Genomic DNA, 26,557 nt, shown 5'->3' on the forward strand with positions numbered 1-26,557 from the left:
TGGAGGGGTCAGTGGGACCCTTGCCTTAGGTTGCTAATGGGTAGGGCTTCTCCGAGGCTGGCCTCCCCCCCTCTTGCACTGCTGGGGTCTCCCCGGGGCCCCGCTCTTGCATGGTAAGGCTCTGCCTTCCTCCCCTGGCATTGCCCCCAGACCCATCATATCCCGGGGACAAAGGCCGCAGCCCTCGCCCCAGTGGTCCCCTGGCCTCGTGAAGCCACCCGCCTGCAGGCAGTGGCAGGGGTGGAGGGGGAGGGGCGGGAGGGGGCGGCTTCGGCTGTAGGATGGGTTGGGGCAGGGGGCGGGGGCTGGTGGGAGCCCAAGTGCACGTGCATGTCGGGTGTCCGTCCTGCTGGCCTGGACACCTCATGCTTCTGTCTCCTTCCCCTTCCCACCCCTGGATCTGTTTTACATCTTTTATAAATGTGCCAAACTGTGGCCCGGAGTGGTGGTCTTTGGGGGTTGGCACTTCCGTGGGCCAAGCTCTGATGACCTTGGTCCCCTGGGTCGCTTGCTACCTGGGGGGGGAGGGGGCTCCAGGCAGGCTGTACCTGCCCGCGTCACTCACACAGAGCCAGGGGAGAGGCAGCACCACTTTTATTGTCTCCCAGCACCTCCATCTTCTCCCCTGCCCCTCCCCCTGTCCCTGTAGGGGGGGGGGGGGAGGCGGGGGAGGACAAGCGCCTTCCAAGCTGCCCAAGGGATCCGCCTGGCCGGACTCGCTCCTTCTAGCAGCCTGCAGAGGAATGACTCTGCGTGGGGCTGGGCAGAGGCGGGCAGCACCGCCCTCTCCCCTGGCAGAGCTGGCCTCCACTCAGGAAGGACCAGGCCACCGTCCCCCTCTGCAGCTCTGGCAGGGCCGACTGGGAGGGCAGGCAGAGGGGATCATGAGGTAGAGGTAGGGCCACGCTGGCATTCAGGGCTGGGGGTGGGCATCTACCATGAGGAAGAGAGAAGTACTCGCTTAGGGGTGAGGCCTGGCGTGGACCGTCTGAGATGGGCACGTTCAGCAGGGCAGAAAGCAGGAGCAGAGAGGTGAGGGGGCGTGTGGAAGAGCTTTGGGAAGAGGTGGGGGATGGTGGGAAGAGAGGGGCTCGGGTGCAAATGGGACATTCAGGAGGGCCAAGTGTGGTCTCCTGCTGGCTGGGATAGGATGGGGTGAGGCCAGCTACCCACAGCATCCCAGAACCAACTTGTCATCCCAAACCCTGGAAACCTCCAGCAGGTGTGTTAGCCCAGCCCAACCGACCAGTGCCTAAGCGACCCCTCCTGTCTGGCCAGCCTGCCGGCTCTCCCACCCCTCCACCCCGGGAACGTCTTATCCCAATCGTCACCTTTACTCACCCTCTACCAGCAGGCGCGTTTGGGCGCTGTCCTGACCTGCCTGGCAGCAGTAGGTGCCCTGGTCCTCAGGTCGCACGTCATGGATGACCAGGCTGTGGGTGGGGCCGTGGCTGCGCAGCTCATACTTGTCTCCTGGGCACAGCTCAAGCCCCTCCCGCAACCAGCACACTTGGCCTCCGGAGCGGGACACGGTCACCTCCAGCACCGCCCGGCGGCCGGCCAGGACCGACTTCTCGCGAGGGGGACGGCGGCACATCTGGAGAGGCAGTGCTGGGGGGTGGAGGGCGAGGGCTTCAGTGAACCATACAAGGCAACGCCCCCCACTCCCGCGGCCCCCCACTCCCGCGGCCCGGAGGAGGGAACGCATCTCCCTCCGTGCTGCGACCTCCACTCTTAGGCACTCCCCAAAACATTCCTCTGGACCCCTACCCCCTCACTCCAAAGTCTCCGCTTCCCCGGGAAACGCACTGCCCTCCGCGACCCGTTCTGGGGGAGCGCCTCCAGGAGGAGAGGGGGAAGAAGGCGTGCCGAGGGCCAGCCCGAAGGGAGAGTGATGCCCGCCGCCGGCTGGCTGCCCACGCCCGCCCACTTACCCTCCACCTCCAGCTGAGCCGCGGACTGGGCGGGACCCGCCTGGAAGCGGACCTCTCCGGAGTCCTCCGGGCGCAGCTCGCTCAGCACCAGGATATGTTTCTTCCCTGGCGGAGAAAGGGGCGCGAGCGAGGAGGTCGGATCCGCGTCCGGGGAGGGTTCGGGCAGGGGGGTGGGGCCCCGGGTCGGCTCGGAGGGGCGGAATCGGGTTCCAGTGGGGTGGAAGAGCCGCCTCGGACGGACTGAGGGTCAGCGCTGGGGCCGGGGAAGGACAGAGTCGCTTCCTAGGGCCGCCCATTTGAGCAGGAGGCGGGGCCTATTTAGTCGGGCGGAGCCTAACAAAGGGGGCGGGGACAAGTGACAGGGGCGGGGTCTGCTGAGGGATGCCTAACGAGCGGGGGCGGAGTCTTGAGAGGGCGGGGGCTAACTGCAGGGGCGGGGTGCCTAAGGACCCGGGAGAGGTCTAACGAGCGGGGCGACGGGGACTACTGAGAGGGGCGGAGCCTAACCACTGGGGCGGAGTCTGTTGAAAGGGGCGAGGCCTAACGACCGGGGAGGGTCTATTGATGGGGGCGTGGCCTAACTGCATGGGAGGGGCTACGGAGGGCGGAGCCTAACGCGAGGGGCGGGCTATTAAGGGCGGGGCCTACTGAGCCGGGGGCGGGGCGGCAGCGGGCTCGAGGCCGTGCCAAGCCAGTCAGACCTTCCTGACGGATGCGGACCCGGCCTCCTGGTCTCAGCGGGCGGCCTCCTAGCGTCCAGCTCCGGGCGGTATCGATCTCCGACACGGTGCACTCGAACGTGGCGCTCTCACCTTCGCGGGCGCGCACCGGCTCCAGCTCCGAGAGCACCGACACCCTGCGTTCTGCGGCGGAGCCGGGGGTGGGGGTGGGGGTGGGGGGCGTGAGGCTGTGCTCAGCTTGGCCCTCGCCTCGCCCCTCTGCTTAGGAGCACCCCGACCTCGTCCCGGGGAGTGTCCACTCCGCGTCCCCGCCCGTGCCCCTGCCCGGTTTCGCCCCGTACCCACCGTTCACAGTCAGGCGCACCGGCCCGGCGCGGACCGTCCCCACCGCGCAGCTGTAGGTCCCGGCGTCCAAGGGGCCGCAGCGCCGGAGCTGGAGAAGGCGGAGCGCGCCCAGGGCCTGGAGCTTGAGCCGAGGGCTGGGGGTGAGTGGGTGCCCGTCCTAGGGGCAGAGGTGGCGGAGGGTTAACTCGAGTCACAACGCTCTCTGTTGATTCCCTACGGGCTCTGTCTGAGCCCTCCTGCTGCCTTTCTTGCTGGTCGGTGACAGCCTCCCCTCTCCATCCTGCAATAGGGGCCCTAAGGAAAAGCTGTCACCCTATGGGGAAAGTAAGGACCCACAGAGAGAGTGCCACGGACGCACCTGGGCGGCCCAGAGTAAGGGAGTAAGGGAATCACACGTCCTGGGCGTGACTTATTATTAGTGGGCGGAGCATACCTGAACTGGGGGCGGGGCCAGAGCGGGTCCAGGTGGGTAGACCTGGATGACTTTCGGCTCTAAAGTACACTTGTGCCCCACACCCCTTCAGCACCTCCCCCCACCCAGACCGTTCTCATGGAGGGTGGTGAGGATTAAAGGGTTAAGTGTCAAGTAGATGGTGGCACAGGCACTCACGTGGCTCAGCGTTAGTTTTCCCCCGATTTGGGGGGATTGTTAGACCAAGGTGGTCCTGGCAGGGGGCTGGGCTCTGACCTTCTCCCAGGTGACATCGGCCAAGGCCTGAGAAAGCTCGCACTCGAACGTCGCTGTGTCACCCTCGGTCACCTCCATGTTCTGTGGCCCCCGCACAATGGTCACTGGGGCCTCTGGGAGTGGCAGTGGAGGTCAGTGTCCAGTGAAGCAGGGGCAGGGCAGGAACAAGAACACACCAGGGGACAAAGGGAACCAATGGCTGTCACATTTAGTCTCGGTGACCAGCAGAAGCCATGGAGAAGTGGGGCTTGGGCAGTGACAAGTGTCCCAGGAGTGTGCTGGTCAGTGGGGGGGGCATCATGGGGACTTAGGAGGCCACGGGGAAGTTGCAGTCCATGGCATGTTGGAATGGCACGTTGCTTGAGGAACACGGTGGACTCAGAGAGTGATGGGGGGGGCATCACACGGGAGAACTTGTCTGTGTCTGGTCAGTGGGGGACACATCAGGCAGGAGCAGCAGTTAGTGGGCTGTGGGCCCTGAGCAATCAGACAGTAAGGGGAGAGGTCCACACAGCAGTCAATGAGGTCACACCCCACGTAAGCTTTGGCAGACAATGGGGACCCTGTGTCTCATCAGGTGGGCTTCCAAGAAACCCCGTGGGACAAAGGAGCTGGTGGGGGGGCACACAGGACCTGAGGGGAGGGTGTCAGTGGGCAGCACACAGAAACAGGCAGGCCTGGTGAGTGAGGGACACACGGGCCACTCCGAGGGCAGCCAGCAGGCAGGTAGGGCTCCTGGCCGCACCTCGCACTGTGAGTCTCGCGGCAGAGCGCAGGGAGTCCGTGGTGAAGGAGATGCAGCCTGAGTCGGCCGGGCCCAGGTCCCTGAGCACCAGGCGGTGAGTGCGGCCCTCCACGTGAATGTGGCACCCAGGTCCCGGCTGCAGCCGGACCCCGCCCCGGGCCCACTCCCCGGCCACACCGTCCTGGGACAGCTCCAGCTGGAAGGTGGCACTGCCACCCTCAGTGATGCTCACGTCTTCCAGAGGCCGTAGCACCTTCAGCTGCCGTGCTGGGTGGGGGAGACGATGAGAGAGGGGGTGGGTGAGCATGCTGGCAGGGTGCTGGAGTGTCAGGGGCACCCCCCTCCACACTCCATGGCTCTGCTTTTGGTCCCAGGCCTAAACCCCAATGCCAGTGGGTTCCATGGAAAAACGTTCAATGGGCAGAGGGAGAAAGAACAACATGATGGGCCATACTGAGGGGTGGGTGGGTGGGGGGACTGGATATACATCACCTACTACCAACAGGTACCAAGAACCAGGTCCCAAGTTTAGTGTGAGCACTTATCTATTTTTGAGGGGCCACACCTGGCAGTCCTTGGGGGCTATTTCTTATTGTGTTTGGACGACCATGCAGTGCTGGGGATTGAATCTGGGTCTCCTGCAGGCAAAGCCTTCTGAGCTGGATACTTTTCACATTATCTCAGTGAATGATCCGAAAGACCCTTGACATAGAAATCAATCCTATTTTGTTTGTTTGTTTGTTTTGGCCACACCAAAAATTGATGTTCAAAGCCTTACACATGGCTCTGCACTCAGGAATGACTCTGGGCACATATGGGTAGTCAGGGATGGAACCCGGGTCAGCCGCATGCAAGGCAAGTATCCTCATTCTTGTACTATCGCTCTGGCCCTGAATCCTGTTTTTAAAAGCAGCTCCAGCTGGGGCACAGGAGAGGCTGTCAACCAGCCATCCCAGCCTCTTCCCTGGGGCCTGTGTGTCTGGCACAAGGGTTCATCTTTCTAGAGGATAAATTTATGTTTTATAGCAAACACAGGCATGCGGGTCCTGAGGCTGAGATCTCCAAGCCTGCTTGGATCGGGACTGGGCCAGCTCCACCCAGATCCCCTATCTTCCAGTATGTAGGCGTCATACCCACCAACTGCCCCCCAGCGCCAGGTAATCCCATCAACGGCCAAGACCCAGAGACTATAAAACCCAGCTCCCAGAAGCGCGCGGCCGCATTTGCAGCCGTGCGACATCTTATTATCTAGTTCTTACTCTGGAGAACCTGGCAGGCTACCAAAAGCATCCTGCCTGCATGGCAGAGTCTGGCAAACTCCCCGTGGCATACTCGGTATGCCAAAAACCAGTAACAATGATGGGTCTCATTCTCCTGACCCTGAAAGAGCCTTGAATATAGCACTTTCTAAAATCTCAAGGGCTAGGATGAAGGATGCGTGGAAATTGATGAACAATAGGAAGATCGTGATCGTTATAGCAAAGTCAACTTGGCCCTACGAAATGGAATGCAAAGTCACAGGGACTCTGAAGGTTAACTAAAAACACTAGGAAAAAGATGCTTTGGTCAGCCTGCGGCAGCTCATGCCCCTGGAGGCCAGCCAGGGCTGAGTAAGCTGCCTCTGGGGCAAGGGGCACTTCGGTGTGGTGGGGGAGGGTCTGAGAGGTCTTGGGGGAGCTGGGCATGACAGGACGGGAGGGGGTGGAGTGAGGAGAGGGCGGGGCACTCACGCCTCACGCTGAGCCGGGCCAGGGTGCGGTCATGGTGGCTCTCACAGCCATAGGTGCCCTGGTCGGCCAGCACCACGCTGCGGATGGTGAGGCGGTGGACGTGTCCGTCCTGGGCTACCGACAGGCGGGGGTCGGCAGGCAAGGGCTCCCCGGCGCGCACCCAGCGCACAGTCCCTGGCGCGCCCACGCGACCCGTCTCCACCTCCAGGCACAGGTCCTGGCCCTCCTCTGTGCGCACGTCCTGCAGCCGCCGCACGAACAGCAGCTCCGTCTCTGGGGGGAGGAATGGGGAGGGGGCTCCGTGAGCCTGGGGGCGCCTAAGGGGCCCAGCCCCCGCCCCCCCCCGACCTTTTCCGCTCCATCTCCCAGTCCCATCCGCGTCAAGGGCTGGACCAAACCTCGCACGTGGAGTCGGGCGCTGGTGGTACTGCCCCCTGCCCGGGCGGTCACTGTCCCCGCGTCCCCCAGCTGGCAGCCTCGCACGGTCAGCATGCGGCTGGAGCCATTCTGGGTCACGTCTAGCCCTGGCCCTGGAGTGACCGGGGCCCCGTTGCGCAGCCACGTGACGTCAGCGTCCGGTGGGGAGACTTCACACCGGAACGTGGCATCGTCACCCTCGTGGACCGTCAGGGGCGTCAGCTCCGAGAGCAGCTTCACCGGCGGAGGTTCTGGGGGGAATGGGGTCAGGCAACGGGGGCGCCTCTTTATCTCCTCCTCGGGGTCTGCGCCCCTCCCCTGTTATTTCATGAGGATCCACGATGTGGCAGATATGGGAGTGGGGGGTCCCGGAGGCCAGATGCTAACCTCTGCCACTTCTAACCAATGCTGCTCAGTCCTAGCCTGGTGCCCCACACCCCCCCCCCCCCCCTGAAGCTAACTGATCTCAACAGCCAGGAAAGACAAACAGTCCCACCCCCACTGCAAAGCAGGCTCGAATAAGAATTTTTTTCCTTTTGCTTTTTGGATCACACCCAGAGATGCACAGGGGTTACTCCTGGCTCTGCATCAGAAATTACTCCTGGTGATGCTCGGGGGACCATATGGGATGCTGGGAATCAAACCAGGGTCGGCCGCGTGGAAGGCAATTTTGCCCTACCCGCTGTGCTGTCACTCCAGCCCCAGGCTTGGAGAATTTGAACAATTCACCAGTACCACACAGCTACTCAGAAGCAGAGTCCAGGTTGAAACTTGGGGCACTAAGCCAGAATCCCGCCTTTTTTAAAAATTTTTTTTTGACGGGGCCATATCTGGTAGTGCTCAGGGCCAGCATCCAGGGATCACTCCTGGTGGGTTTGAGGGACCATAGGGGTTGCTGGAGATTAAACCAGGATCAGCTTCATGCAAGGCAAGAACTGTGCTATCTCCCCAGCATCCAGCCGCCTTGTTTTACTTACTGAGCTATACCCCCTTCTATCTGAGGGTTCCCCCTTCTATATGAGGTGCGTTTGGGGCTCCGGGGGTCCCTCTCTACCCTGACAGTGCCCCCCCCACTCCCTGGAAGAGGACTCCGAGCCCTCCTCTGGGTAAGGGGTGCATGTCCCCAGGTTAGAGGACTGGAACAATCTGGGGCTTGGGGGGGTGCAGCATGGTCAAGGGAGGTATGCTTCTCGGGGTGTCCGGGCCCAGAGGTGTGGGAGGGAGCACCGTTACCTTCCACGCTGACTACGAAGATGCGGCTGTCTTGGGGCGCGTCGCAAAGGTACTCCCCAGTGTCCCCGCCCCGGGCGTCCAGCACCCGTAGCACCTGCCGGGCCCCGGCCTGCTCCAGCTGCACTCGGCCCTGGCTGGTCAGTCGCTCCCCGTCCTTGTACCAGCGCACGGGGCCCCCCGGCCCGGAGAGCTGCACCGTCAGCTCCAGGTCCCCGCCGGGGGTGCTGCGAACCCTCGTCTGGGCAGCCTCGGGGGCCACCACCCGCGCGGGGGGCTCTGCAGGATCAGAGCTGGGGGTCACTGGTGGGGAGAGACTCAAGGACATGGAGGTGGGGCAAAGGTGAAGGCTCTGAGAGAGGAGGGAGCGTGGGGGGGGGGCGAGGGGCGTGAGAGAAGCGGGGCCACTCATGGGAGGGGGGATGCTGGGGTGCGACTCACCCTCCACTCGCACGGTGAACGTGCGGCTGGGGGCCCCCGGGGACTCCCCACACTGACAGGTGTAGAGGCCCGCGTGGGCCGTGGTGGCCCCCCGGATGCTGAGCGTGTGGCGGGGCCCCTCGGCGTGGAGCTCCAGGCCCTGGCCCGCCTGCACGGGTGCCCCGTCGTGGCTCCAGGAGACCAGGGCGCCCGTCCGGGACAATTCACAGCTCAGCACCACCAGCTCCCCAGGAGCCACACAGACTGGGCCGGGGGCTGCCTCGGGGCTGAGGAACTGCACGGGCGGCTCTGGACACAGAGAAAGGCGACGTGAGCCGATGTGAGCCGGGGGTCCCGCCAGCCCAGTCCCTGGGAGCCAGCACCCAGCAAACTCACCAGCCACGCCGACGTTGAAGGTGACCGCCTCGTCCCGTGTCTCACACACGTACTCCCCTGCGTCCTGCGGCTGGGCGTGGGGCAGCGTCAGGGTGCGCACGGGCCCCTGGGCCCACAGCTTCAGGCCGGCCGACACCTCCACCTCCAGCCCGTCCTTGAACCAGCGCACCCGCGACCCCGCGGGGGACACTTGGCAGCGCAGCTCCACGTGCTCTGAGGCCCGGAACTGCAGGTCCAGGGAGCGGGCTGCCGGGTGCACGATCCTCTCGGGGGGAGCTGGGGAGTGGGCAAGGAGGGGGTTTTGGGCTTCCTCTGGCTCTGGCCGGAGGCTCCTTCCCTCCCCTTGTGACACTGACCAGTCACGGGGCCCCATGCCCAGCTACTTTTCTGCTCCCCCTGGCCTGCCCAGGGATGAAGCTCTGATCCCTGCACTGGACAGATAAGAACTTGAAGCCTCTATTGTTTTTTTTTTTGTTTTTTTTTTTTTGCTTTTTAGATCATCCCCAGCAATGCACAGGGGCTACTCCTGGCTCTGCACTCAGGAATTACTCCTGGCGGTGCTCAGGGGACCATATGGGATGCTGGGAATCGAACCCGGGCCGGCCATGTGCAAGGCAAATGCCCTACCTGCAGTACTACTGCTCCAGCCCACAGGCCTTCGTTTTTTTTTTTTTAATGGGGAGCACTCCCTGAAATGCTCACGGGACTGTGTGGTGTGAAGGGTCGAACCTGCATGCACTCCAGCCTTTTCAGCCATTTTCTTTCCCCTGGGGCAGGAGGCATCCCTCACAGTGCTGACTCCTGGCTCTGTGCTCAGGGATCACTTCTTGGGAGGGTTCGGGGGATTTTATTTTTTGGAGGGGTCACACCCAGCGATGCTCAGGTGTTACTCTTGGCTCTACTCTCAGGAATTACTCCTGGCGGTGCTCGGGGGACCATATGGGATGCTGGGGATTGAACCCGGGTTGGCCAGGCCATGTGCAAAGCAAACACCCTACACACTGTACTATCACTCCAGTCCCAGTTCGGGGGGCTCTATGAGGTGCTGGGGATTGAACCCAGGGCAGCTGCATGCAGGCAAGCGCCCTCCATGGTGTCGATCTCCCTCTCTGGCTTTTAATTTTACTTTTGATTCTTGGGCCACACCCGGTGATTCTCAGGGGTTACGCCTGACTTTGCACTCAGGAATCACTCCTGGCAGTGGTTGAGGGACCATTTGGGGTGCTGAGGACCAAACTCAGGTCAGCTATGTGCAAGGCAAGCACACTACCCTCTGTAGTATCACTCCAGCCACGATGTCTCTGGCTTTTAAAGCATCTTTAGAAGTTGGAGAGAGAGGCACTAGTCTTGCAAGCAGCCATGCTGGGTTTGATCCCCAGCACTGCATCGGGTCCCCCTGAACCCTGCCAAGTAACCATCCCTGAGTCAGCCCTGAATATAGCCAGGTGTGGCTATATTCACCAACCCAAAACACTGTCACTGTCCTCCCGTTGTTCATCGATTTGCTCGTGCGGGCCCAGTAACATTGTAAGACTTGTTACTGTGTTTGGCATATCGGATATGTCACGGGGAGCTTGCCAGGCTTTGTCGTGCGGGCGGGATACTCTTGGTAGCTTGCTGGGCTCTCGGAAAGGGGCGGAGGAATTGAACTCTGGTCAGTCATTTCGGCCGCATGCAAGGTAAACACTGTACCTGCTGTGCTATCACTCCAGCCCGACCCAAAACAAATAAATTAAAATCAAAACCCATCTCTGGACCCTCAGAGCCCTCTTTTGAAGGCTGCGATTTGGGGCTGGAGCAATAGAACAGTGGTAGGGGGCTTGCCTCGTGTGCGGCTGACCTGGGGGTCAATCCCCCATACCCCCATATGGTGCCCTGAGCATGTTAGGAACGATTCTGATTCACCCTGAGCGCTGCCAGCTGTGCCCCCAAAACAACACAAAACAATAAAACAAGAAAGGAAAAGAGAGGGGCTGGAGAGATAGCACAGCGTTTAGGGTGTTTGCCTTGCACGCGGCTGACCCGGGTTCGATTCCCAGCATTCCAAGGGTCCCCTGAGCACTGCCAGGAGTAACTCCTGAGTGCAGAGCCAGGAGTAACCCCTGTGCATCGCCAGGTGTGACCCAAAACGCAAAAAAAAAAAAAGCCAGGTGTGACCCAAAAAGCAAAAAAATAAAGCAAAAAAAAAAAAAAAAAGGAAAAGAAAATAAGAAAAGGAAAAATGGGTGTGACTGGCTTGAGAGTCACAAGGGTAAAACAAGTGGCAGATCTGGCCACTCCCAAGTGGCCCCTCCCAAGCCCCACTGCTTTTCCCTGCTTTGCCTCTGAGGGTCCCTGGAAGGCCCTTCCTGGTTCGCTTTGCCCTCCACGCTCTCTAGGGTGTGAGTTACGCACAGACAGGCCGTTTCCCCTCCCTAGCCATTCCTGCTGGCTCCTGGCTGCCTTCCTCAGCGTTGAGAGCAGGGCTGAGCGCCCAACAGTGGCTCCAGGTGTCCTAGATCCATGAGCGAATGAACGAATGATGGATGAATGAATGAAAGCCTGCAAGCTGGGCACTCGCCAGCCAGACGGCTGAGCCCCTGGAGGCTGGGGCAGAGGCAGGTGGCGGACGGGTACGCGGAGGTGGAACGTGGGGGTGTGGGGAGCTGCCTGCTTCTCATCCCCTCTCCCTCAGGGGTGTGACCGAGAACGCGCACCTGTGACAGTGACGATGAAGAAGGCCGAGTCGTCCCCGGCGTCACACACGTATTCGCCGCTGTCCTCGGGCTGGGCGGCGGGCAGCACCAGGCGGCGGCGGGGCCCGTCCGCCTCCAGCACCAGCGCCTCGCCCTCCTCCACCTCCAGTCCGTCCTTGTACCAGCGCACGGGCGCGTCCTCCCGCGACAGCTCACACAGCAGCGACACACCCTCCAGGCTCACGGCGACCAGGCTCACCTCGTCCCGCGGAGAGATAATGCGCACCGGGGGCTCTGCGGAGTGAATGAAAGCCCCCAGCTCATCATGCCCCGCCCTGTCTGCCTCGATGGGCCCCTTGGTGCCACCTAGACCTTGACTCCTGCCCTAAACCCTCATGCAAGGCGAGTCAAGTTGCAAGCTGGTCTCTGGGGCCCCCCGGAGCCGGCCATTTGGGGGCACGAAGACCCCGTCACCCACAGTGGCAGGAGCCACATCAGTTAACGGTCACAAGAAACACACCAGTGGGGCCACATTCTGACTCTGGGGTCACTGGGGACAGAGGTGCTACTGAACGCAGAATGCTCCCTATTCCAATTTTTTTTTTTTTTGCATTTTGGGTCACACCCAGCGATGCACAGGGGTAATTCCTGGCTCTGCACTCAGGATTTACTCCTGGCAGTGGTCAGGGGACTGTATGGGATGCTGGGAACTGAACCCGGGTCGGCTGCGTGCAAGGCAAACGCCCTACCCGCTGTGCTATCAGTCCAGCCACCACTATTCCAATCTTACATCGCCTACCTCCTTGGTCCCAGAAAGCATCCCTCTTAACTATTCACATTCCACTCTTGCAGGATATCTTAGATTCTCCCTAAGCAGAATTTTCTTTGGAGGAGGATTGGGTCACAACCAGCAGGGTTCAAGGCTTACTACTGGGCCTGCGATCATTCTAGGATCACTCCCAGAGAGGCCCAAGGGACCACAGGAGTGCTGGGGATCAAAGGTCACAGATAACTGAAGTATTCTGCCCAGTGTACCATCTGTCCAGGGCCCCCAAGTAAGATTATTAAAGAGAAGGGACAGGCTTGCCCTGAAAGCCCGTCTTCTTCCCTGAACACATATCTCGCTTGCCTGTCTCTATGTGTCTCTGTTTTCTCACTCGGAAGAAGTCTGTTTTCTCTCTCTCCCTCCCTCCCTCCTCCCTTTCGTTCTTGATATTGGGTCACATCTGGCGATGCTCAGGGATTACTCCTGGCTCTGCACTCAGGAATCACTCGTGGCAGTGCTTAGGGGATCATATGGGGTTTCTGGAGATCAAACCTGGGTGGGCTGTGTGCAAGGCAAACATCCGACTCCCTGTACTACCCGCCGAATTCCACCTCCATGTTCTCTCTTGAGCACATACTTCCTCTCTTTCCCTCCCTCCCTCCCTCCCTCCCTCCCTCCCTTCCTTCCTTCTTTCCTTCCTTCCTTCCTTCCTTCCTTCCTGTGGAGTCACACCCAGCAATGCTCAGGGCTACTCCTGGCTCTGCACATCATTCCCGGAGGTGCTTGGTGGACCATATGGGATGTTGGCCTGTTGCATGCAAGGCAAGCATCCTCCCCCCTCCCCATACTATGGCTCCAGCCCCCTCCCCTTACATCATTCTAAGTAAGTTTTAATAAAGATTATCTAGCTTCACCAAAGAAAGAGAGGGATGGAGAGAGGAAGAGGAAGAGACAGACAGAGACAGAGAAACAGAGATACAGAGACAGAGAACACCAACTCAGCAGTTAGCTCCAGTTTTACAGAAACAAACGTCAAGTCCTAAAGTCACAGGAAGCCTTTGATCTCTGAGATGTGTTTTGAGGGGTTCTGGAACGATAAGTGAAAGAAAGCTCTTGGGTCTGGGATAGCAAATATTCCCACACCTCTTTCCTAAGGCTCAGCACTTTCTTTTCAACGGAACCCTCCTGGCAATCTTGGGGAGATGGGGCATCATCACTCTGCCCCATTTGCCAGACGAGGAAACCGAGGCACAGAGTGAGACCTTCGGACACTCCTGCTCTGGGTGGAGGGAGAACTTGCACCTTTCTGGGCTGCAACACCAACAGGAATGCCCTGGTGAGCCCAGCACCTCTGCCTGTGAGGAGACAGCACGGTGCCCTAGTGCTCCCCAGGGGAGCTCGGGGCTGACCCTACCTCTTCACCTGCGGGGGCTCCAAACAGGTCCCGTATCTACAGGATGGAGGTGACCTATGCACCCAGGGCCGGTCCCCCCAACACTCCCTCCACTCCTGGGACAGGGACACTTTAGCTCACTCAACAGGAGGCCCCCGTGTGGAAGGCTGCGGAACTGCAGGCTTCCAGGCCTGGGCACCTTGTACCCCCGGAGGGGGAAACGCTTCTTCCTTGGCAACCCACCTCCCTAACGGGGCTGGTTCCAAGCAAAGATCCCAAAGATGCAGGCTGGCTCTCCGGGGCCCAGCAAGGCGGGCACACTGCAGTGTGGCTCTCGGAGGGAGGGAAGAGGTGCTGGGAGTAAGTGGCGTGAGGATGGGGGCAGGGGTGCCCGCACAGCTAGGAGATCGCCGCTTGGCATCTTGCCCTTGCCTTTCTCTGGCCCACAGCTGCAATTTGGGCAAGGGTACCTGGAGGAGGCCTGGGGTGTAGGGCTGGGGCGTGTGCGGCCGGGCCGGCGTGTGGGGGCGGGGCGAGTGTGCGGAACTGAGGATTGTGGGGCTGGGCCAGAGGCGTTTGGGGGCTGGGTCAGTGGGTGGGACTGGGCTGGCGTGTCTGGTCAGGCTGGGAAGGAGAAACTAAGTACTTAGGCTGGGACAGAACGTGGACAAAGGCCTCCAGCTCTGTGGGCAGCCGTGTGCCTGCCTGCACCATCTCGGGACTAGGGAATACAGGGAATTGGGGTGGGGGAGGGGGCGCTTCCTAGTCTGCTCAATTTTGGCTGCGATAGGGCAGGGCGCTGGGCGCCGGGTGATAAACCTTGGCCAGTGGCAGGAAGGTGCAGCTATGGGATTCTTCTGTGCCACTCTGCTGCCTAGACCGCCCCCCACCCCCCAGGTCCACATGCGTCCCCCTGGGATCCTTGGCTCTGTCGCCCACATTCATAGTTGGCTTGTTCTCTTCCCAGTTTTGCATACCATCCTCAACCCCTACTGCCCCACGGGGGGCGGGGTCTGACCGACTCCAGCCCAAAGCCCCCCATTCTATCCAGCACATTCAGACCCATCTCCTGCCTCTCCATCAGGTGCCCGCGCAATCCCGGGGCGTACACTGGCACCCTGTTGTGATCCCGGATGACCTAGTCTCCAAACGCCAAACCATGCAGGGGCGGTGTCTCCCCAGCCTGGCTGTCCCCAGGGCTGGGGAGACCTTGTCTAGGCAGGACCAGCTCTAGTGGGCCAAACCATGCAGGGTGGCAGTTCCCCAGCCCGGCTGATAGGGGTGGGGGGACCTCCTCTAGGACCAGCTCTGGGGGCCAAACCATGCAGGGCGGTGGCTCCCCAGACAGGCTGATTGGGGTGGGGGGACCTCGTCTAGGACCAGCTCTGAGGGTTGGGGGGTGGGGTACGGCAGTCTTACTCCGAGTGGCTCCTCTCTCCTGCCCTGCTCTCAAGCCCGCTGCCCTGGTGCCTCCCGGCTCTCTCTCATCACGAAGTGTTGCGCGCGGATGTGCGTGTTTATTGATTTCACACAGGGAGCGGGGTGTGGGTGGGGTCGGCGCCGGGGAGGCGGGGCGGGTGGTGTCTGGAGGAGGGGTGGGGGTGTGCAAAGGCGAAGCAGGGAGGGACAAGAGGACTGTGGGGGGAGGCCCCCAATATGGGGGGGCAGCCGCTACTCAGCGCCGGCGGTCCGTCGCCAGGGGGGGAAGCGGGACCAGAGGCGCCGCGTCTTCGGCTTTTTCAAGAGGACGCATAACTCCGGATTGTTATTGGCACTGTCCTGACTTTGGTAGGACTCTGCGGGGCCAAACAAAACACATCTGGGGGGCTGCGTGGCACCCTAGGGACCCCAAGTTAACGGCGGCTCCCCCACCCCCACTCTGGCTGGACCGACAGATCTCTGGGAACTGGACCCCGGTCCACAGTGACTCATGCATCCCCAAACTAAAGGGGAGCGCCCAGCCCCTCTTGACCTAAGGAGCTGCCCCCTCGCCCCTGCATGCACCGCGGCTCCCCCCCACCGCCCTCCACTCCCAGCCCGCCCCCCTTCAGGGCCCAGGAAGAGGTGGGCCGCACCTGTGACGGTGACGGTGAAGGATGCGGCCTCGTCGTCGATCTCGCAGAGGTACTCGCCCGAGTCCTCGAGCTGGACCGCGGGCAGCACCAGGCGGCGCACCGAGTCCTCCTTCTGCAGCAGCCGCGCGGCGCTCTCCACCACCTCCTCCCCGTCCTTGGTCCAGCGCACTTCGGCCCAGGGCCGGCACAGCTCGCACGTCAGCACCACACGCTCCAGCCGCACGGCCGCCACGTACACCTTGCCGCTGGGGTACACGATCCACGAGGACACATCTGCGGAGGGGGTGGGGAGCACAGCAGGGCTGGGCAGCGGGGGTGGGCATAGCCTCGGTGCCCTGCCGCCCTCCTGGGGGGCGGGGGGGGCTCAGACAGCCCCTTCCGGCTGGAGGATGCAACCTCAGGCCCCAGGGGCACGCAGCATCTCCCGGCAGGGATGGGGGAGCGCGTGCGCGTGCGCAGAAGCTCTGGGGCGGGAGAGCTGGGATGTCTTCCGGTTGAGTCTCCCCACTCCCCATCCCCGACCCCAGCCATCTCTAAGGCTCCCGGGCAGGGTCTACAGGAGTTAGAATCGGGGTCCCGGAAGCAGTCCTGACCCAGGAGACAGGTCCTGCCTCCAGGATGCAGCCCCGGGACAGGGGGAGCTGGGGCCGATTTGCTTGGCTGCGGGGAGGGAAGCGGGGGGGGGGGATGGCAGAGGGGCGCCCCACCTGTGATGGTGACGGTGAAGTAGGCGCGCTCGTCTCCAGCCACGCACTGGAACTCGCCGCCGTAGAGGGGCTGGGCAGCGGGCAGCACCAGGCGGTGGTCTGCGCCCTCGTGCTCCAGTACCACGAACTCATTCTCCTCCACCTCCTGCCCGTCCTTGTACCATTGCACGGTAGCGTCCTCGCGGTCCACCTTGCACGTCAGCACGACACACTCGGAGGTGATGGCGTGCACGAACACGTGCTCCTGGGGGTCCAGGATGTGCAGCGGGGGGTCTGTGTGTGTGGGGAGACACACGGGGAGGCTAGAGGCCACGCTGTCTCTCTGGCCCCAGACTCTCTGGAGGCCCCTTGGGAGTGTGTGGGTCAGGCTGTCCTGGGGACTCGAGAGATAGGCAGAGGCCACAGGGCTGGTCCAGGCTCAGAGGCACAGGGTCAGCCTGTGGAGGGCGGGAGGCTCAGGGCAGGAAGGCTGGAGGGCACCACCTGCACCAAATACCCGGCTCGTGCCCACTTTCACAGGAAGCCCAGGGGGCTGAGCATGAGCCTAGCAGACAGGAGGCCTGGGCTAGGGCCTGGCACTGCACGGGGCCCCAGCACCTCAAAACAAAACAAAACAATTCAAAAGGAAAAACAAACAAAAAACACAAGGAAAACCGGAAGTACCAGTTGCAGGGTCTTAGGAGCGGCAGGGAATGAGTGGGACGGACTCAGGTGTGGAACAGCTGGCAGGGGCCCTGGAAGCTCCTGGCAGTGGGGCTAAAGCAAGACCTTCCTAACTAGGCTCTCTGACTAGGCTCCCCTCCACCCCAATTATTAGGATTTGGGGGGGCCTGGCAAACGCATCTATCACTTTTTTTTAGTTGGGGGTCATATTCAGTGGTGCTCAGGGCTGGCTGCTGGCTCTGTGCTCAGGGACGATATGTGGTGCTGGGTATTGAAATTGGGTTGGTGAGTGCAAGGCAAGCACTGCAGCCCTGGACGATGTCTCTGGCTCCTTCCGCGTCTGTAACTAAAGGGGCTGGAGCAACCCGGGTTGGGGTGGGAATCAAGGAGCCGCAGAACCTCATTTCTCTGCTCTGATGGGCCCCTTACTTACTTTTGGAGAAGTGAAAAGGTAGAAGCTTCTCACAGCGTGTGGTTAGAGAAGCACCCAAAACCCCTCAGATCCCTCCTCTTCATCTCCAAATAGAATATGGGTCCCAGCCCTACGCCCCCCTCAAACTCCCCTTTCCCCTCAAACTCCACCCCCCCACACAGAGGAAGGTAGCCTGGAGGGTGTGGATGTACTCGGGTGGATTAAGGAGCACATGCAGAGTGACCGAGAGTTTCCCCCTGGGAGGGACAATCCTTGGGTGCGCATGCGCATGCGTACGCACACACGCACTTACACATGTACACAAGCAAACTCACATACACGCACGCACACACACTCATACACTCACAGAACACACATGCACGCACACGCACGCGCGCGCGCACACACACACGCACGCAAGCACATGCGCGCGCACGCACGTGCGCACCCCGGACCCTGAGTCTGCCCCAGCCGGGCTGCAGGTTCCTGACCTCGGACGGTGACACTGAACAAGGCCGAGACCCCCTCGGATCTGCACTCAAACTCGCCGCTGTCCTGGACTCGGGCCTCCGGAAGGACCAGGCGGTGCTTGCGCCCGTCTATCCTCACCACCATCGTCTCGCTCTCTTCCACCTGCTGCCCGTCCTTGTACCAGCGTGCCGGGTAGTCTGCCCGGGAGAGCTCGCAGGTCAGCACCACGCGCTCTGCCGTCGTGAAGGTCAAGGACATCTTGTCCTGGGGGCTGAGGATGTGCACGGGGCTCTCTGCGGGGAGAACTGCAGTCACATACGGTGCCCCTAGGGGGCGCGCTCCTCCTCCAAGCCCCACCCCTGCCTGCCCTTCTGGGGACCCCTGCTCAGTCTAGGGGGGGCCCAGACAACTGCTATCTGCACATTTGTTGGAGGTTGTATAAATAGCTTTGGGCTGACCCACCGGCTCTTGAGAAGCTGGTTTGGGTGTGCTAAGGCCTCCTAGGAGATGGGGGTCCCCCCAGGACGGCTTGGGGGCAAGCACCAGGCGGTGAGTTTGACCCCCTGTGCAGAACAGGGCAAGGTCCCTCTGGCTCTGCCGTTTGGGATCTTCTGCACCACAGTGGGGAATGTGATTTCTGGCTCATAGCAGATTCGAGAGCACAGCAATTACTCAAAGGGAAGGGAAAGGGAAAAACCTCTTTTGGGGGAGGGGGAAGGGGGAGGGCCACATCTGGCAATGTTCGGGGGTTACTCCTGGCTTGACATCTCTCCTGGAGGTGCTCAGGGGATCACATGGGATGGTGGGGATCAAGCCTGGGTTGGATGCACACAAGGCCAACGTCCTCCCGGTTGTACTATCTTTTCTGCCCCTAGTTGTTCTTTCTTACTCTGCCCTTTTCTTTTTTTCTTTTTTTTTCTTTTTGGGTCACACCTGGTGATGCACAGGGGTTACTCCTAGCTCTGCACTCAGGAGTTACTCCTGGCGGTGCTCAGGGGACCCTATGGGATGCTGGGAATCGAACCCGGGTCGGCTGCGTGCAAGGCAAACGCCCTACCCGCTCTGCTATCTCTCCAGCGCCACTCTGCCCTTTTCTTGTTCTTTGGTGAGGGGAAATGAGGTGTTCCACAGCTGCCACTGGGCTTACTCCTGGCTCTGTGTTCAGGGATCACTCCTGGAGGGGCTCGGGGAACATATGTAGTATTGGGGATCGAACCCGGGCCAGCCATAAACAAGGCAAGTGTCCTACCCGCTGGACTATTGTTCTGACCTCTTCATTTTCAGCTTCTGGCCTACCTACCCCAGAGGTGCAGGGGGGCAGCTCCCAACACGCTGCTCAGAGCACCATGTGGTATCAAGGGTCGGACCCAGGTTCCTAGATTCAAAGCCTGGGTCAGACCCAGGTTCCTAGACTCAATGTACACTTGTCCTGTGAGGGGTCTCCCTGGCCCCTCTGCCCTCTTTTCGAGGTGCCTGGAAGCCAGCCACCTCAAGGCTCCTGCTTGGATGCCAAGGAATTCCTTGAGGCACCTGAAGGTTGGATGCTGGTGCCTCATCCCACATTCCCTGAGTTTTAGACCCCAGCAGCTTCTCCTCTGGGGTGATGCCTTCCTCGACTGTTCCCACAGGGGGCACGGATGAGCCACGGCCCCCAGTCTTGCGTTCACAATCCAGTACCACCATTCTTAACTCAGTGACTTTGGGCAAGTTGTTTAACCTCGCTGTGCTTCAACGCGACAACTTGTCTTATCAGGCTACTGAGAACTGTTTGGGGGTCACACCCGGAATATTCAAGCTTCACTCCTGACTGTGCCTAGGGAACCTTATGGGGTGCTGGGATTGAATCTGTTTCGGCTGTGTTTGCAGGGAAACGCCCTACCCACTGGACTATCTCTCTGGCCCCAGGCCACTGAGGAATGGGCTCATGAACACAGGAGAGGTGTTCATCACCCCACTCACGGAAGTTGCTCTGAGAGTGTTTGAGATTTTCAGAGAAAGTGAGAGGCAAGACAGGAACAAGAGATGAGATGGCCTGCCTGTGTCTTTTTGCTGATCAGGGATATCAAAATTCAGAGAGTCCCTCAGAGGGGCTGGAGAGGTAGTACAGTGGGTAGGGTGCTTGGCTTGCACATGGATAACCCAGGTTCGCTCCCCAGCATCCCATACGGTCCTCTGAGCACCTCCAGGAGAGACGTCAAAGTCAGGAGTAAAGCCCTGAGCACTGCGATTGTGATTCCCCCCCCCCCCCATAAAACCCCAAACAAACAAAAACACCCAGAAACTACCCCAGAGAGTTTGGCTGTGACGCTACGGAAGAGGGTCAGGGGGGCTCTGTTGGGTGCACGTGGGAGAGAATCAGCCAGCTGGACCCCTGATCCCGCCCTCACACCCCCTAATAGCAGCTGCTGCATCCGGCCCGCTGGGCCATCAAATGACGGCCCGTCCAACCCTCAGCCGCACCAACCTTGGATGGTGAGGGCAGCCGAGTCCTGCACTCCCGGGCAGCTGAAGCCCACCAGGGCACCGCTGTGCTGTTGCCCCACGGCCTGCAGGATGAGCCTGTGCCGGAGGCCGCTTTGCTCGGCTCGGTAGCGCAGGGCGCCGGGCTCCGTCTGGCCCTCGCGGCTCCGCAGCTCCTCGCCGTTGAGGAACCAGGTGCCCTGGATGATGGTGGAGAGATCCAGCGCGAAGACCGCGTCCTCCCCGTCGTACACCTGCACATCCTCCAGCCCGGCCACCAGGCGCGCGGTGGGCACTGAGAAGGGGGGAGGGTAGGAAGGGGCAGCGTGAGCCCCAGGGCGGGGCCTGGCTGAGCGCTGGGGGCGGGGGGAAGGGGGGTGTCGTGGGTGGAGGCGCGGGCGGCCGCGCCCACTCACCCAGGTGAGCCGCTCCGTGGAACAGCACGTGGGGGCTGCGGCCGTGCTCGCTGACCGTGCAGATGCGGAAGCGGTAGTCGCCCTCGGCGGGCACGCAGTCCCCGGGCACCTCCACAGCGCCCGCCTTCTCGATGCTGAAGCACTGGATCCAATCTTCCGAGCCCACTTCCTGCCGCTCCAGCCGGTAGATGAAGGGGGTCTCGGGAACCGGCTCGGGGGCTTTCCAGGTCAGCAGAACCGTGTTCTTGTGGCCCTTAAACATCTCTGCCAGCACCGGGGGCCCCGGGGGGTTGTGCTTGATGCCTGTTGAATGCAGGTTTTGCTTCTGCGTGATCCCCAACAGCTCTCCCCACCCCACTCCCGCGCCCCGTTCCGGGCCTTAAATTCACTCTGCCTTGGGCTGGAGTCAGAGTACCGTGGGTTTGCCTTGCACTCAGCTGACCGGGTTCGATCCCTGGCATCCCAGGTGCTCCCTTGCACCGCCAGGAGTAATTCCCGAGTGCAGAGCCAGGAGTATCCCCTGAACATCTCTGGGTGTGCCCCCCCTCCCTAAGAAGCTCTGGTGTCTGATCACTGTTCTGTCTCAGCCCTTCTCCATTGTCTTTTTTTTTTTAATTAAAAAAATTTTTTTTGGGCTTTCTGGGCCACACCCGGCGATGCACACAAGTTACTCCTGGCTCTGCACTCAGGAATTACTCCCGGCGGTGCTCTGGGGAACCATATGGGATGCTGGGAATCTAGCCCGGGTGGGCTGCGTGCAAGGCAAACGCCCTACTCTCTGCGCTATCGCTCCCGCCCCTCTCCGTTGTCTTTAAAGGGCCCAGGGTGGGGGAGGGGGGTGTCGCGCGTCCTCACATTTAACTCTGAGCAGAGTGGAGGTGCGCGAACTGCCCAGGCTGAAAGTGACCTCGCCGGCATCCTCCCGGGTGACGCCTGGAAGGACCAGGGCGTGCATGTGGCCGGAGCTGCTCCAGCAGGTGGAAGGCAGGTCCTCCCCGTCGCGGCTCCAGCGCCCCTCGACTCCGGCTTCCCGCGTCTCCACCAGCAGCACCGCGTTCTCGCCCTCCAGCACGTCGAGTTTCCGGGGCAGCCGCTTCAGGATGGGCCCTGAGAGGCGGAGAGAGCGAATGGTCAGCCCCGGCTCGGGATCCCGCCCCCCGCATCCCATCGTCCCCCATGGGCCGGCCCACCTTTGACGGTCACGTTGGCCACTGTGCGCACGCGGCCTCGCATCTCGCACAGGTAGACGCCGTCATCGTCCGCCTTCAGCCTGTGGATGATGAGGCGCCGGACGGGGCCCTCCTCGATCTGCTCGTACTTACGGCAGGGCAGCAGCCGCTGGTCCTCGCGGAACCAGGCCGTGGGGATGCGGGAGTTGGGGACCTTGCACTCCAGCACCACGATCCCCTGTTCCCGGCCCTCCACGTCCTGCAGCGGCCGGGAGAAGCGGAGACGCGGCTCTAGGGGGAGAGGAGAGACGCCAGGGGAGGTTCCGGTGAGGGCCGGGTCGGGTCGGCTCCTGCCGGCTGCACCCCGCCTGGTCCAGCCCCCCCAGGAGCTCCTGCCCTTTGCTCCTCTCTGAGGGTCGGCGAGGAGGAGTCGCAGAAGAACCCACCCGAGGGCTGGAGTGATGCTCCCGCGGGCGGGGCGCTTGCCTGGCATGCTGCCCTCCCGGGTTCAATCTCCGGCATCCCATCAAGTCCTCTGAGCCTCGCCTGGGGTGATCCCTGAGCACAGAGCCGGGAGGAAGGCACGAACACAACTAGGTGTGGCCCAAATAAAACCAAAGAGAACAAAAGGAAAAACCCAGTGGGGCCCCTTTCGAATCTGACCTTAATCCTGACCTTGGCCAGTCACGTCACCTTGAGCAAGGTCATTTTAGGGCTCCTGAGCTTCCATTTTCTACTCGTAAAGCATGGAGAGGGAGGGAAGGGCCTTGGGGGTGTCCCAGTTAAGGACATCTTCCTATTTGTTTGGGGGGGTCACAACCAGTAGCACTCATGAGATACTCCCAACTGAGTGCTCAGGGGTTACTCCTGATGGTGCTCAGGGGAGCAGGCTGTCCTGGGGGACTGAACCCAGGCCTTCTGCATGTGAAGTTTTTACATTTGCCTTTTTTTTACTCTTTCCTTTGGCTCCTTGTTCATTTACTTATGTACCTTATTATTATTATTATTATTATTATTTTAAAAACAAAATAGTTTTCAGAGGTGCTACTGGGAATCGAACCCAGGACCTCACACATGCAAGGCAAGCACTGTGCTACTAAGTTCCCAGCCTCCATCCCTCACGTTTAAACTGAGACCCTCCAAGGCAATGACAGAGTCAGAGAACTGGTTTTTGGTGTGGGGGCCTTTGCCAGCGATGCTCAGGGCTTCCTCCTGACTCTGCACTCAGGAACCACTCCTGGGGCGAGAACCAGGGTCACGGTGTCATGGCGAGCACCCTACCCTCTGTACTCTCTCTCCAGTCCCTGAGTTGGAAAGTCTTTGTCTAGCACTTTCAGAGTGCTTAGTCTACTTTCAACCTGCATCTTAAAACCGGAGGGCCTGAAGAAGGACGTGAGAGGGAGTTCGCTCCTGTGGGGTATGCTGAAGCCCCCGGAGGTGCCCTGGCCTACCCTGAGTCGGGGGAGTCACTGGGATCAGCCAGGCCACCATGCAGGTGGTACAGGTCCCGCAGGCTTCGCTGCCTGCCAGGTGGCGCTCAGGAGATCTGCCAACATTCTTTGCTCTGGTCGGGGAAAGAATTGGGCAACAGCTACTGAAGGTATAGCCCAGGGAGCTATGCTGAGCTACAATCAATTTGTAGTGTGACTTTGGGGGGTCTTATTTCCCCAGGATTTTCTGTTTATGAGCAATAGAAGTGACTTGGGTATTGGTGATGGAGAGGACTAGAGACTCAATTTTGGGATTGAAATTCCCTGGGGGGGGGGGGGGCGGAGAAAGAGAGAGAGAGAGCAGTGGGGTGCTTTTCTTGCATACGTCTGATCTGGCTTTGCTCCCTGGAACCACATGCAGCCGAGCAGGACCCACCAGGAGAGATCCCCGAGTGCAGAGCCAGAAATCAGCCTTGAGCACCGCTGGATGTGGTTCCCAAAACCAAAATACGTAAGTAAATTTCCTCTCCTTTGTCTTTCCTCTCCTGAGGATTTGAATGGGAAGAGCTGATACCTGCTGGTTTTACTTTTATTTTCTCCTACATGTTTACCTTTTGTGTGAATCAAGAATGATTGCAACAGTTTCTGTAGCCAGATGCCCCCGCTGGGACTCGCAGAGCAGGCCTGGGGGTGAACCCTGCCTTCACTGTGTATTCAGGGGTCAGAGAGAGTACAGGGGTCAAGGCACTTGCCTTGCCCAGGGCTGCCCCTGGTTCCATCCCTGTTATCACACAGGCTCTCTTGAGAACCAGGAGTGAGGGCCGAGCAAGTGAGGTGTGGAAGAAAAAAAAAAGAAAAGAAAAAAGTAACAAAATGTGTATTCAGTAAAATAATCCCTTTTCACTGATTAGCTAAAGTTAATAAGTGCATGTTGGAAATCTGGACTTAGACACCCATCAAAGGCTTCTTTTACCTCTGGGGGAGGGGATATATCACTCCCACCTCCAACTGGGTTTCCACTGGGGGAGGAAAGCAACCAAGGTAAACCCCGTGCTGAAGAGCACTGGGCTGGCACAGCCTGGGCATACCAAGGGCTTCCCAAAGCTATTTATCAAAAGGTGGTTCCCACCACAAACTTTTGAATCACTTGCGGGAGTTTTTGAAGTTCCAGGGGATGGGGGGGGGGTACCCTATGAATCCCAGTGCCTGGGAGGCTGGAGGTTGGGAGCAAATGGGTTTGTAATTTTTCTTTTGTTTGTTTGTTTTTCTTTGGTGCCGGGAATCCAACCCGGGTCCTCACACACCGAAGGGCGTTGTTGTGTTGTGCTACAGAGCCGCATTCCGGGCCCTGCCAAGGGTGTTTTGGTCCTCGGCTCCCCTCCCCATAGCATCCTCGGGAGGGGGACGGGAGGAGCCGGGTCCCCCGAGGCCCCTGTCCGGCCGCCCGGGGGCGTCTGGTACCTTTCACGTGCAGCTGCACGGCGCTGAGCGTCTGGCCGGCGGAGTTGCGCGCGGCGCACACGTACAACCCGCGGTCCTTGGCCTGGCAGTAGAGCACCTTGAGCACGAAGCCGCCGTCGCGATCGCGGTACATGAGGCGGCGGCGGTCGGGGAGCAGAGGGCGGCCCTCCCAGTGCCACTCGATCTCGGGCTCGGGCTTGCCCATCACGTAGCAACGGAACTTGGCGTGTTTGCCCTCGTTCACCCAGAAGGTCTTGGGCGCGCACTTGCTGGGCTCCGCCGGCGCCGCGGGTTGCGGGGCGGCGGCGGCGTTGTCATCGTCGTCGGGGTCTTCGGTGGGACTCCCGGGGGGCTGCTGCACCTGGAGCAGCGCCCCGGCCTGTGCGTGGCCGTGCGCGTTGCGGGCGTGGCACACGTACACGCCCGAGTCGGGCAGGCGCGCCGCGGGGATGCGCAGCGCCAGGCTGGCGACCCGGCCGTCCTCGGTTCGGCCGGGCTCCAGCGCGAAGTGGCCGCTGTCCCACACCTCGTCCAGGGCCAGCCCGTCCTTCTCCCAGTACAGCGTGGGCGCGGGCACGCCCCCCACCTGGCACGCCAGCACCACCTCGGCGCCCCGCGGCACCCACTGCGACCGGGGGCCCGCGAGGAACACCGGGGGGCCCTCGCCCGTGCCCGGCGGCGCCGGCGGGCCCTCGGCGGCCGGCGGCTCGGGCTCGGGCTCGGGCTCGGGCGCCGGCGGCTCCAGCACGGTCACGGCGGCCGCCGCGTAGGCCTCCCCGGACGCGTTGCGCGCGCGGCACACGTAGACGCCCGCGTCGGTGGGCAGCGCGCCGCTCAGCAGCAGCCCGTGCTCCGCGCCGTCCGCGGGGAAGCTCAGGCGCTCGGAGGCGGCCAGCGGCTGCCCGCCCTTCTCCCACACCACGGTGGGCGGCGGCTCCCCCAGCACCACGCACTTGAGCTCGGCCTCGGCGCCGCTCACCACCCGCACGGGCCGCGGGAAGCGCAGGAAGCACGGGGGGCTCCCCTGATCGCCCGAACCCGCCTTCATCGCTGCAGACTGCGGGGGAGGGGGCTAGGGGCGAGGTGGGAGTGAGGAGGGGGAGGTGGGTGGGGAGGGGAGGGGGGGGCGAACGCGCCCTTGCGGACGCGCAAAGACCACGCGAGACGAGAGAGAGGGTCCTGAGCCCCGGCAGGGGGTGGGCGGGGAAGTGGAGGGGAGGGTGCGTCGTCTGGGCACCGGGGACCCTCGCAGCTTGCCCCCTCGGCCGCGCGCGCGCTCCCCCACTCGCCTCCTTACCCTGCGCCCGGAGCTGCAACTCTGGGCGGCGGCGATTCCCGGGCCCAGAGCCCAGAGCTCAGGGGGCAGTCCTTCCTGTCTGCCTTTGCGGCGAGGGGGCCCCCGGCAGCCCGGCTTCCTGCTCGGGAGAGCCTCGTCCCAGCCCCCTCCCACACGGTCGGCCGGGGCCTCACTCCCCTCCTCCCTCCCCTCTCCGGCTGCCAGGTCCCCAACCGCCCGCCCGCCCGCCAGGCTGGGCCGCCTGCTACTGCCAATCCCAAAAATATTCTCTGATGACACAGCTGGAGGACGAGAGCCCAAGGCTGGCTCCTCCAGGCTAAGTATAGAGCAAGCCGGGGACCCCCTGCCCCGCGCTGGAACCCCAGTTCCGGCCCCGACCTCGGACCCCCGCCTCTCCCTCGACTGGCCTCGCAGCTGCCTCTTGGAAGGTGGCCGCAGAAGGCCGGAAGAGTTGAGATTTCCCTGCGAAGGAACACTTTTAGGAACACGCAGACCCCCCCAGACCCCCAACTTCTTCCTGCCGCCTCCACCCCACTCCCCCAGTCTGCTCTGCTGGGCACTGGGATGAGACTCCTAT

The 26,557-nt window shown here is 61.5% G+C and overlaps 1 protein-coding gene across 2 annotated transcripts; it reads right to left on the minus strand.

Annotated features, from left to right (window-relative positions):
* Positions 1-569: 569 nt before the first annotated feature.
* On the minus strand, positions 570-26,364 carry OBSL1 (obscurin like cytoskeletal adaptor 1). Of its 2 annotated transcripts, XM_056111691.1 has the most exons (22): positions 25,981-26,364; positions 24,684-25,740; positions 21,814-22,083; positions 21,479-21,730; positions 20,624-20,926; positions 20,212-20,502; positions 17,768-18,040; positions 16,202-16,474; positions 15,495-15,767; positions 11,282-11,554; positions 8,586-8,861; positions 8,211-8,498; positions 7,773-8,048; positions 6,521-6,790; positions 6,123-6,395; positions 4,393-4,659; positions 3,648-3,760; positions 2,960-3,116; positions 2,636-2,797; positions 1,935-2,039; positions 1,342-1,611; positions 570-733 (listed from the first exon to the last, which is right to left on the minus strand). In XM_056111691.1, exons 2-22 carry the CDS (start codon positions 25,729-25,731, stop codon positions 726-728), a joined length of 5,721 nt encoding a protein of 1,906 aa, XP_055967666.1. In that variant the 5' UTR covers positions 25,732-25,740; positions 25,981-26,364; the 3' UTR covers positions 570-725. The 2 variants fall into 2 exon arrangements, with proteins under 2 accessions (XP_055967666.1, XP_055967667.1); XM_056111692.1 differs by lacking the exons at positions 570-733; positions 1,342-1,611; positions 1,935-2,039; ... (8 more) ...; positions 8,586-8,861; positions 11,282-11,554 and adding an exon at positions 14,990-15,215 and having other exon boundaries at positions 25,981-26,164.
* Between the last annotated feature and the right edge of the window lie 193 nt (positions 26,365-26,557).

Source organism: Sorex fumeus, unplaced genomic scaffold (genome assembly GCF_029834395.1).
Source record: "Sorex fumeus unplaced genomic scaffold, SorFum_2.1 ptg000014l, whole genome shotgun sequence".
NCBI lineage: Eukaryota > Metazoa > Chordata > Mammalia > Eulipotyphla > Soricidae > Sorex > Sorex fumeus.

Excerpts from the sequence above, each read along its gene's own strand:
- OBSL1 (XM_056111691.1), bottom strand. The coding sequence starts at position 25,731 with ATGAAGGCGGGTTCGGGCGATCAGGGGAGCCCCCCGTGCTTCCTGCGC. Across the intron at positions 21,731-21,813 it reads GGCCAACGTGACCGTCAAAG|GGCCCATCCTGAAGCGGCTG; the intron begins GTGGGCCGGCCC and ends TCCGCCTCTCAG. Across the intron at positions 20,927-21,478 it reads CACTCTGCTCAGAGTTAAAT|GCATCAAGCACAACCCCCCG; the intron begins GTGAGGACGCGC and ends TGCATTCAACAG.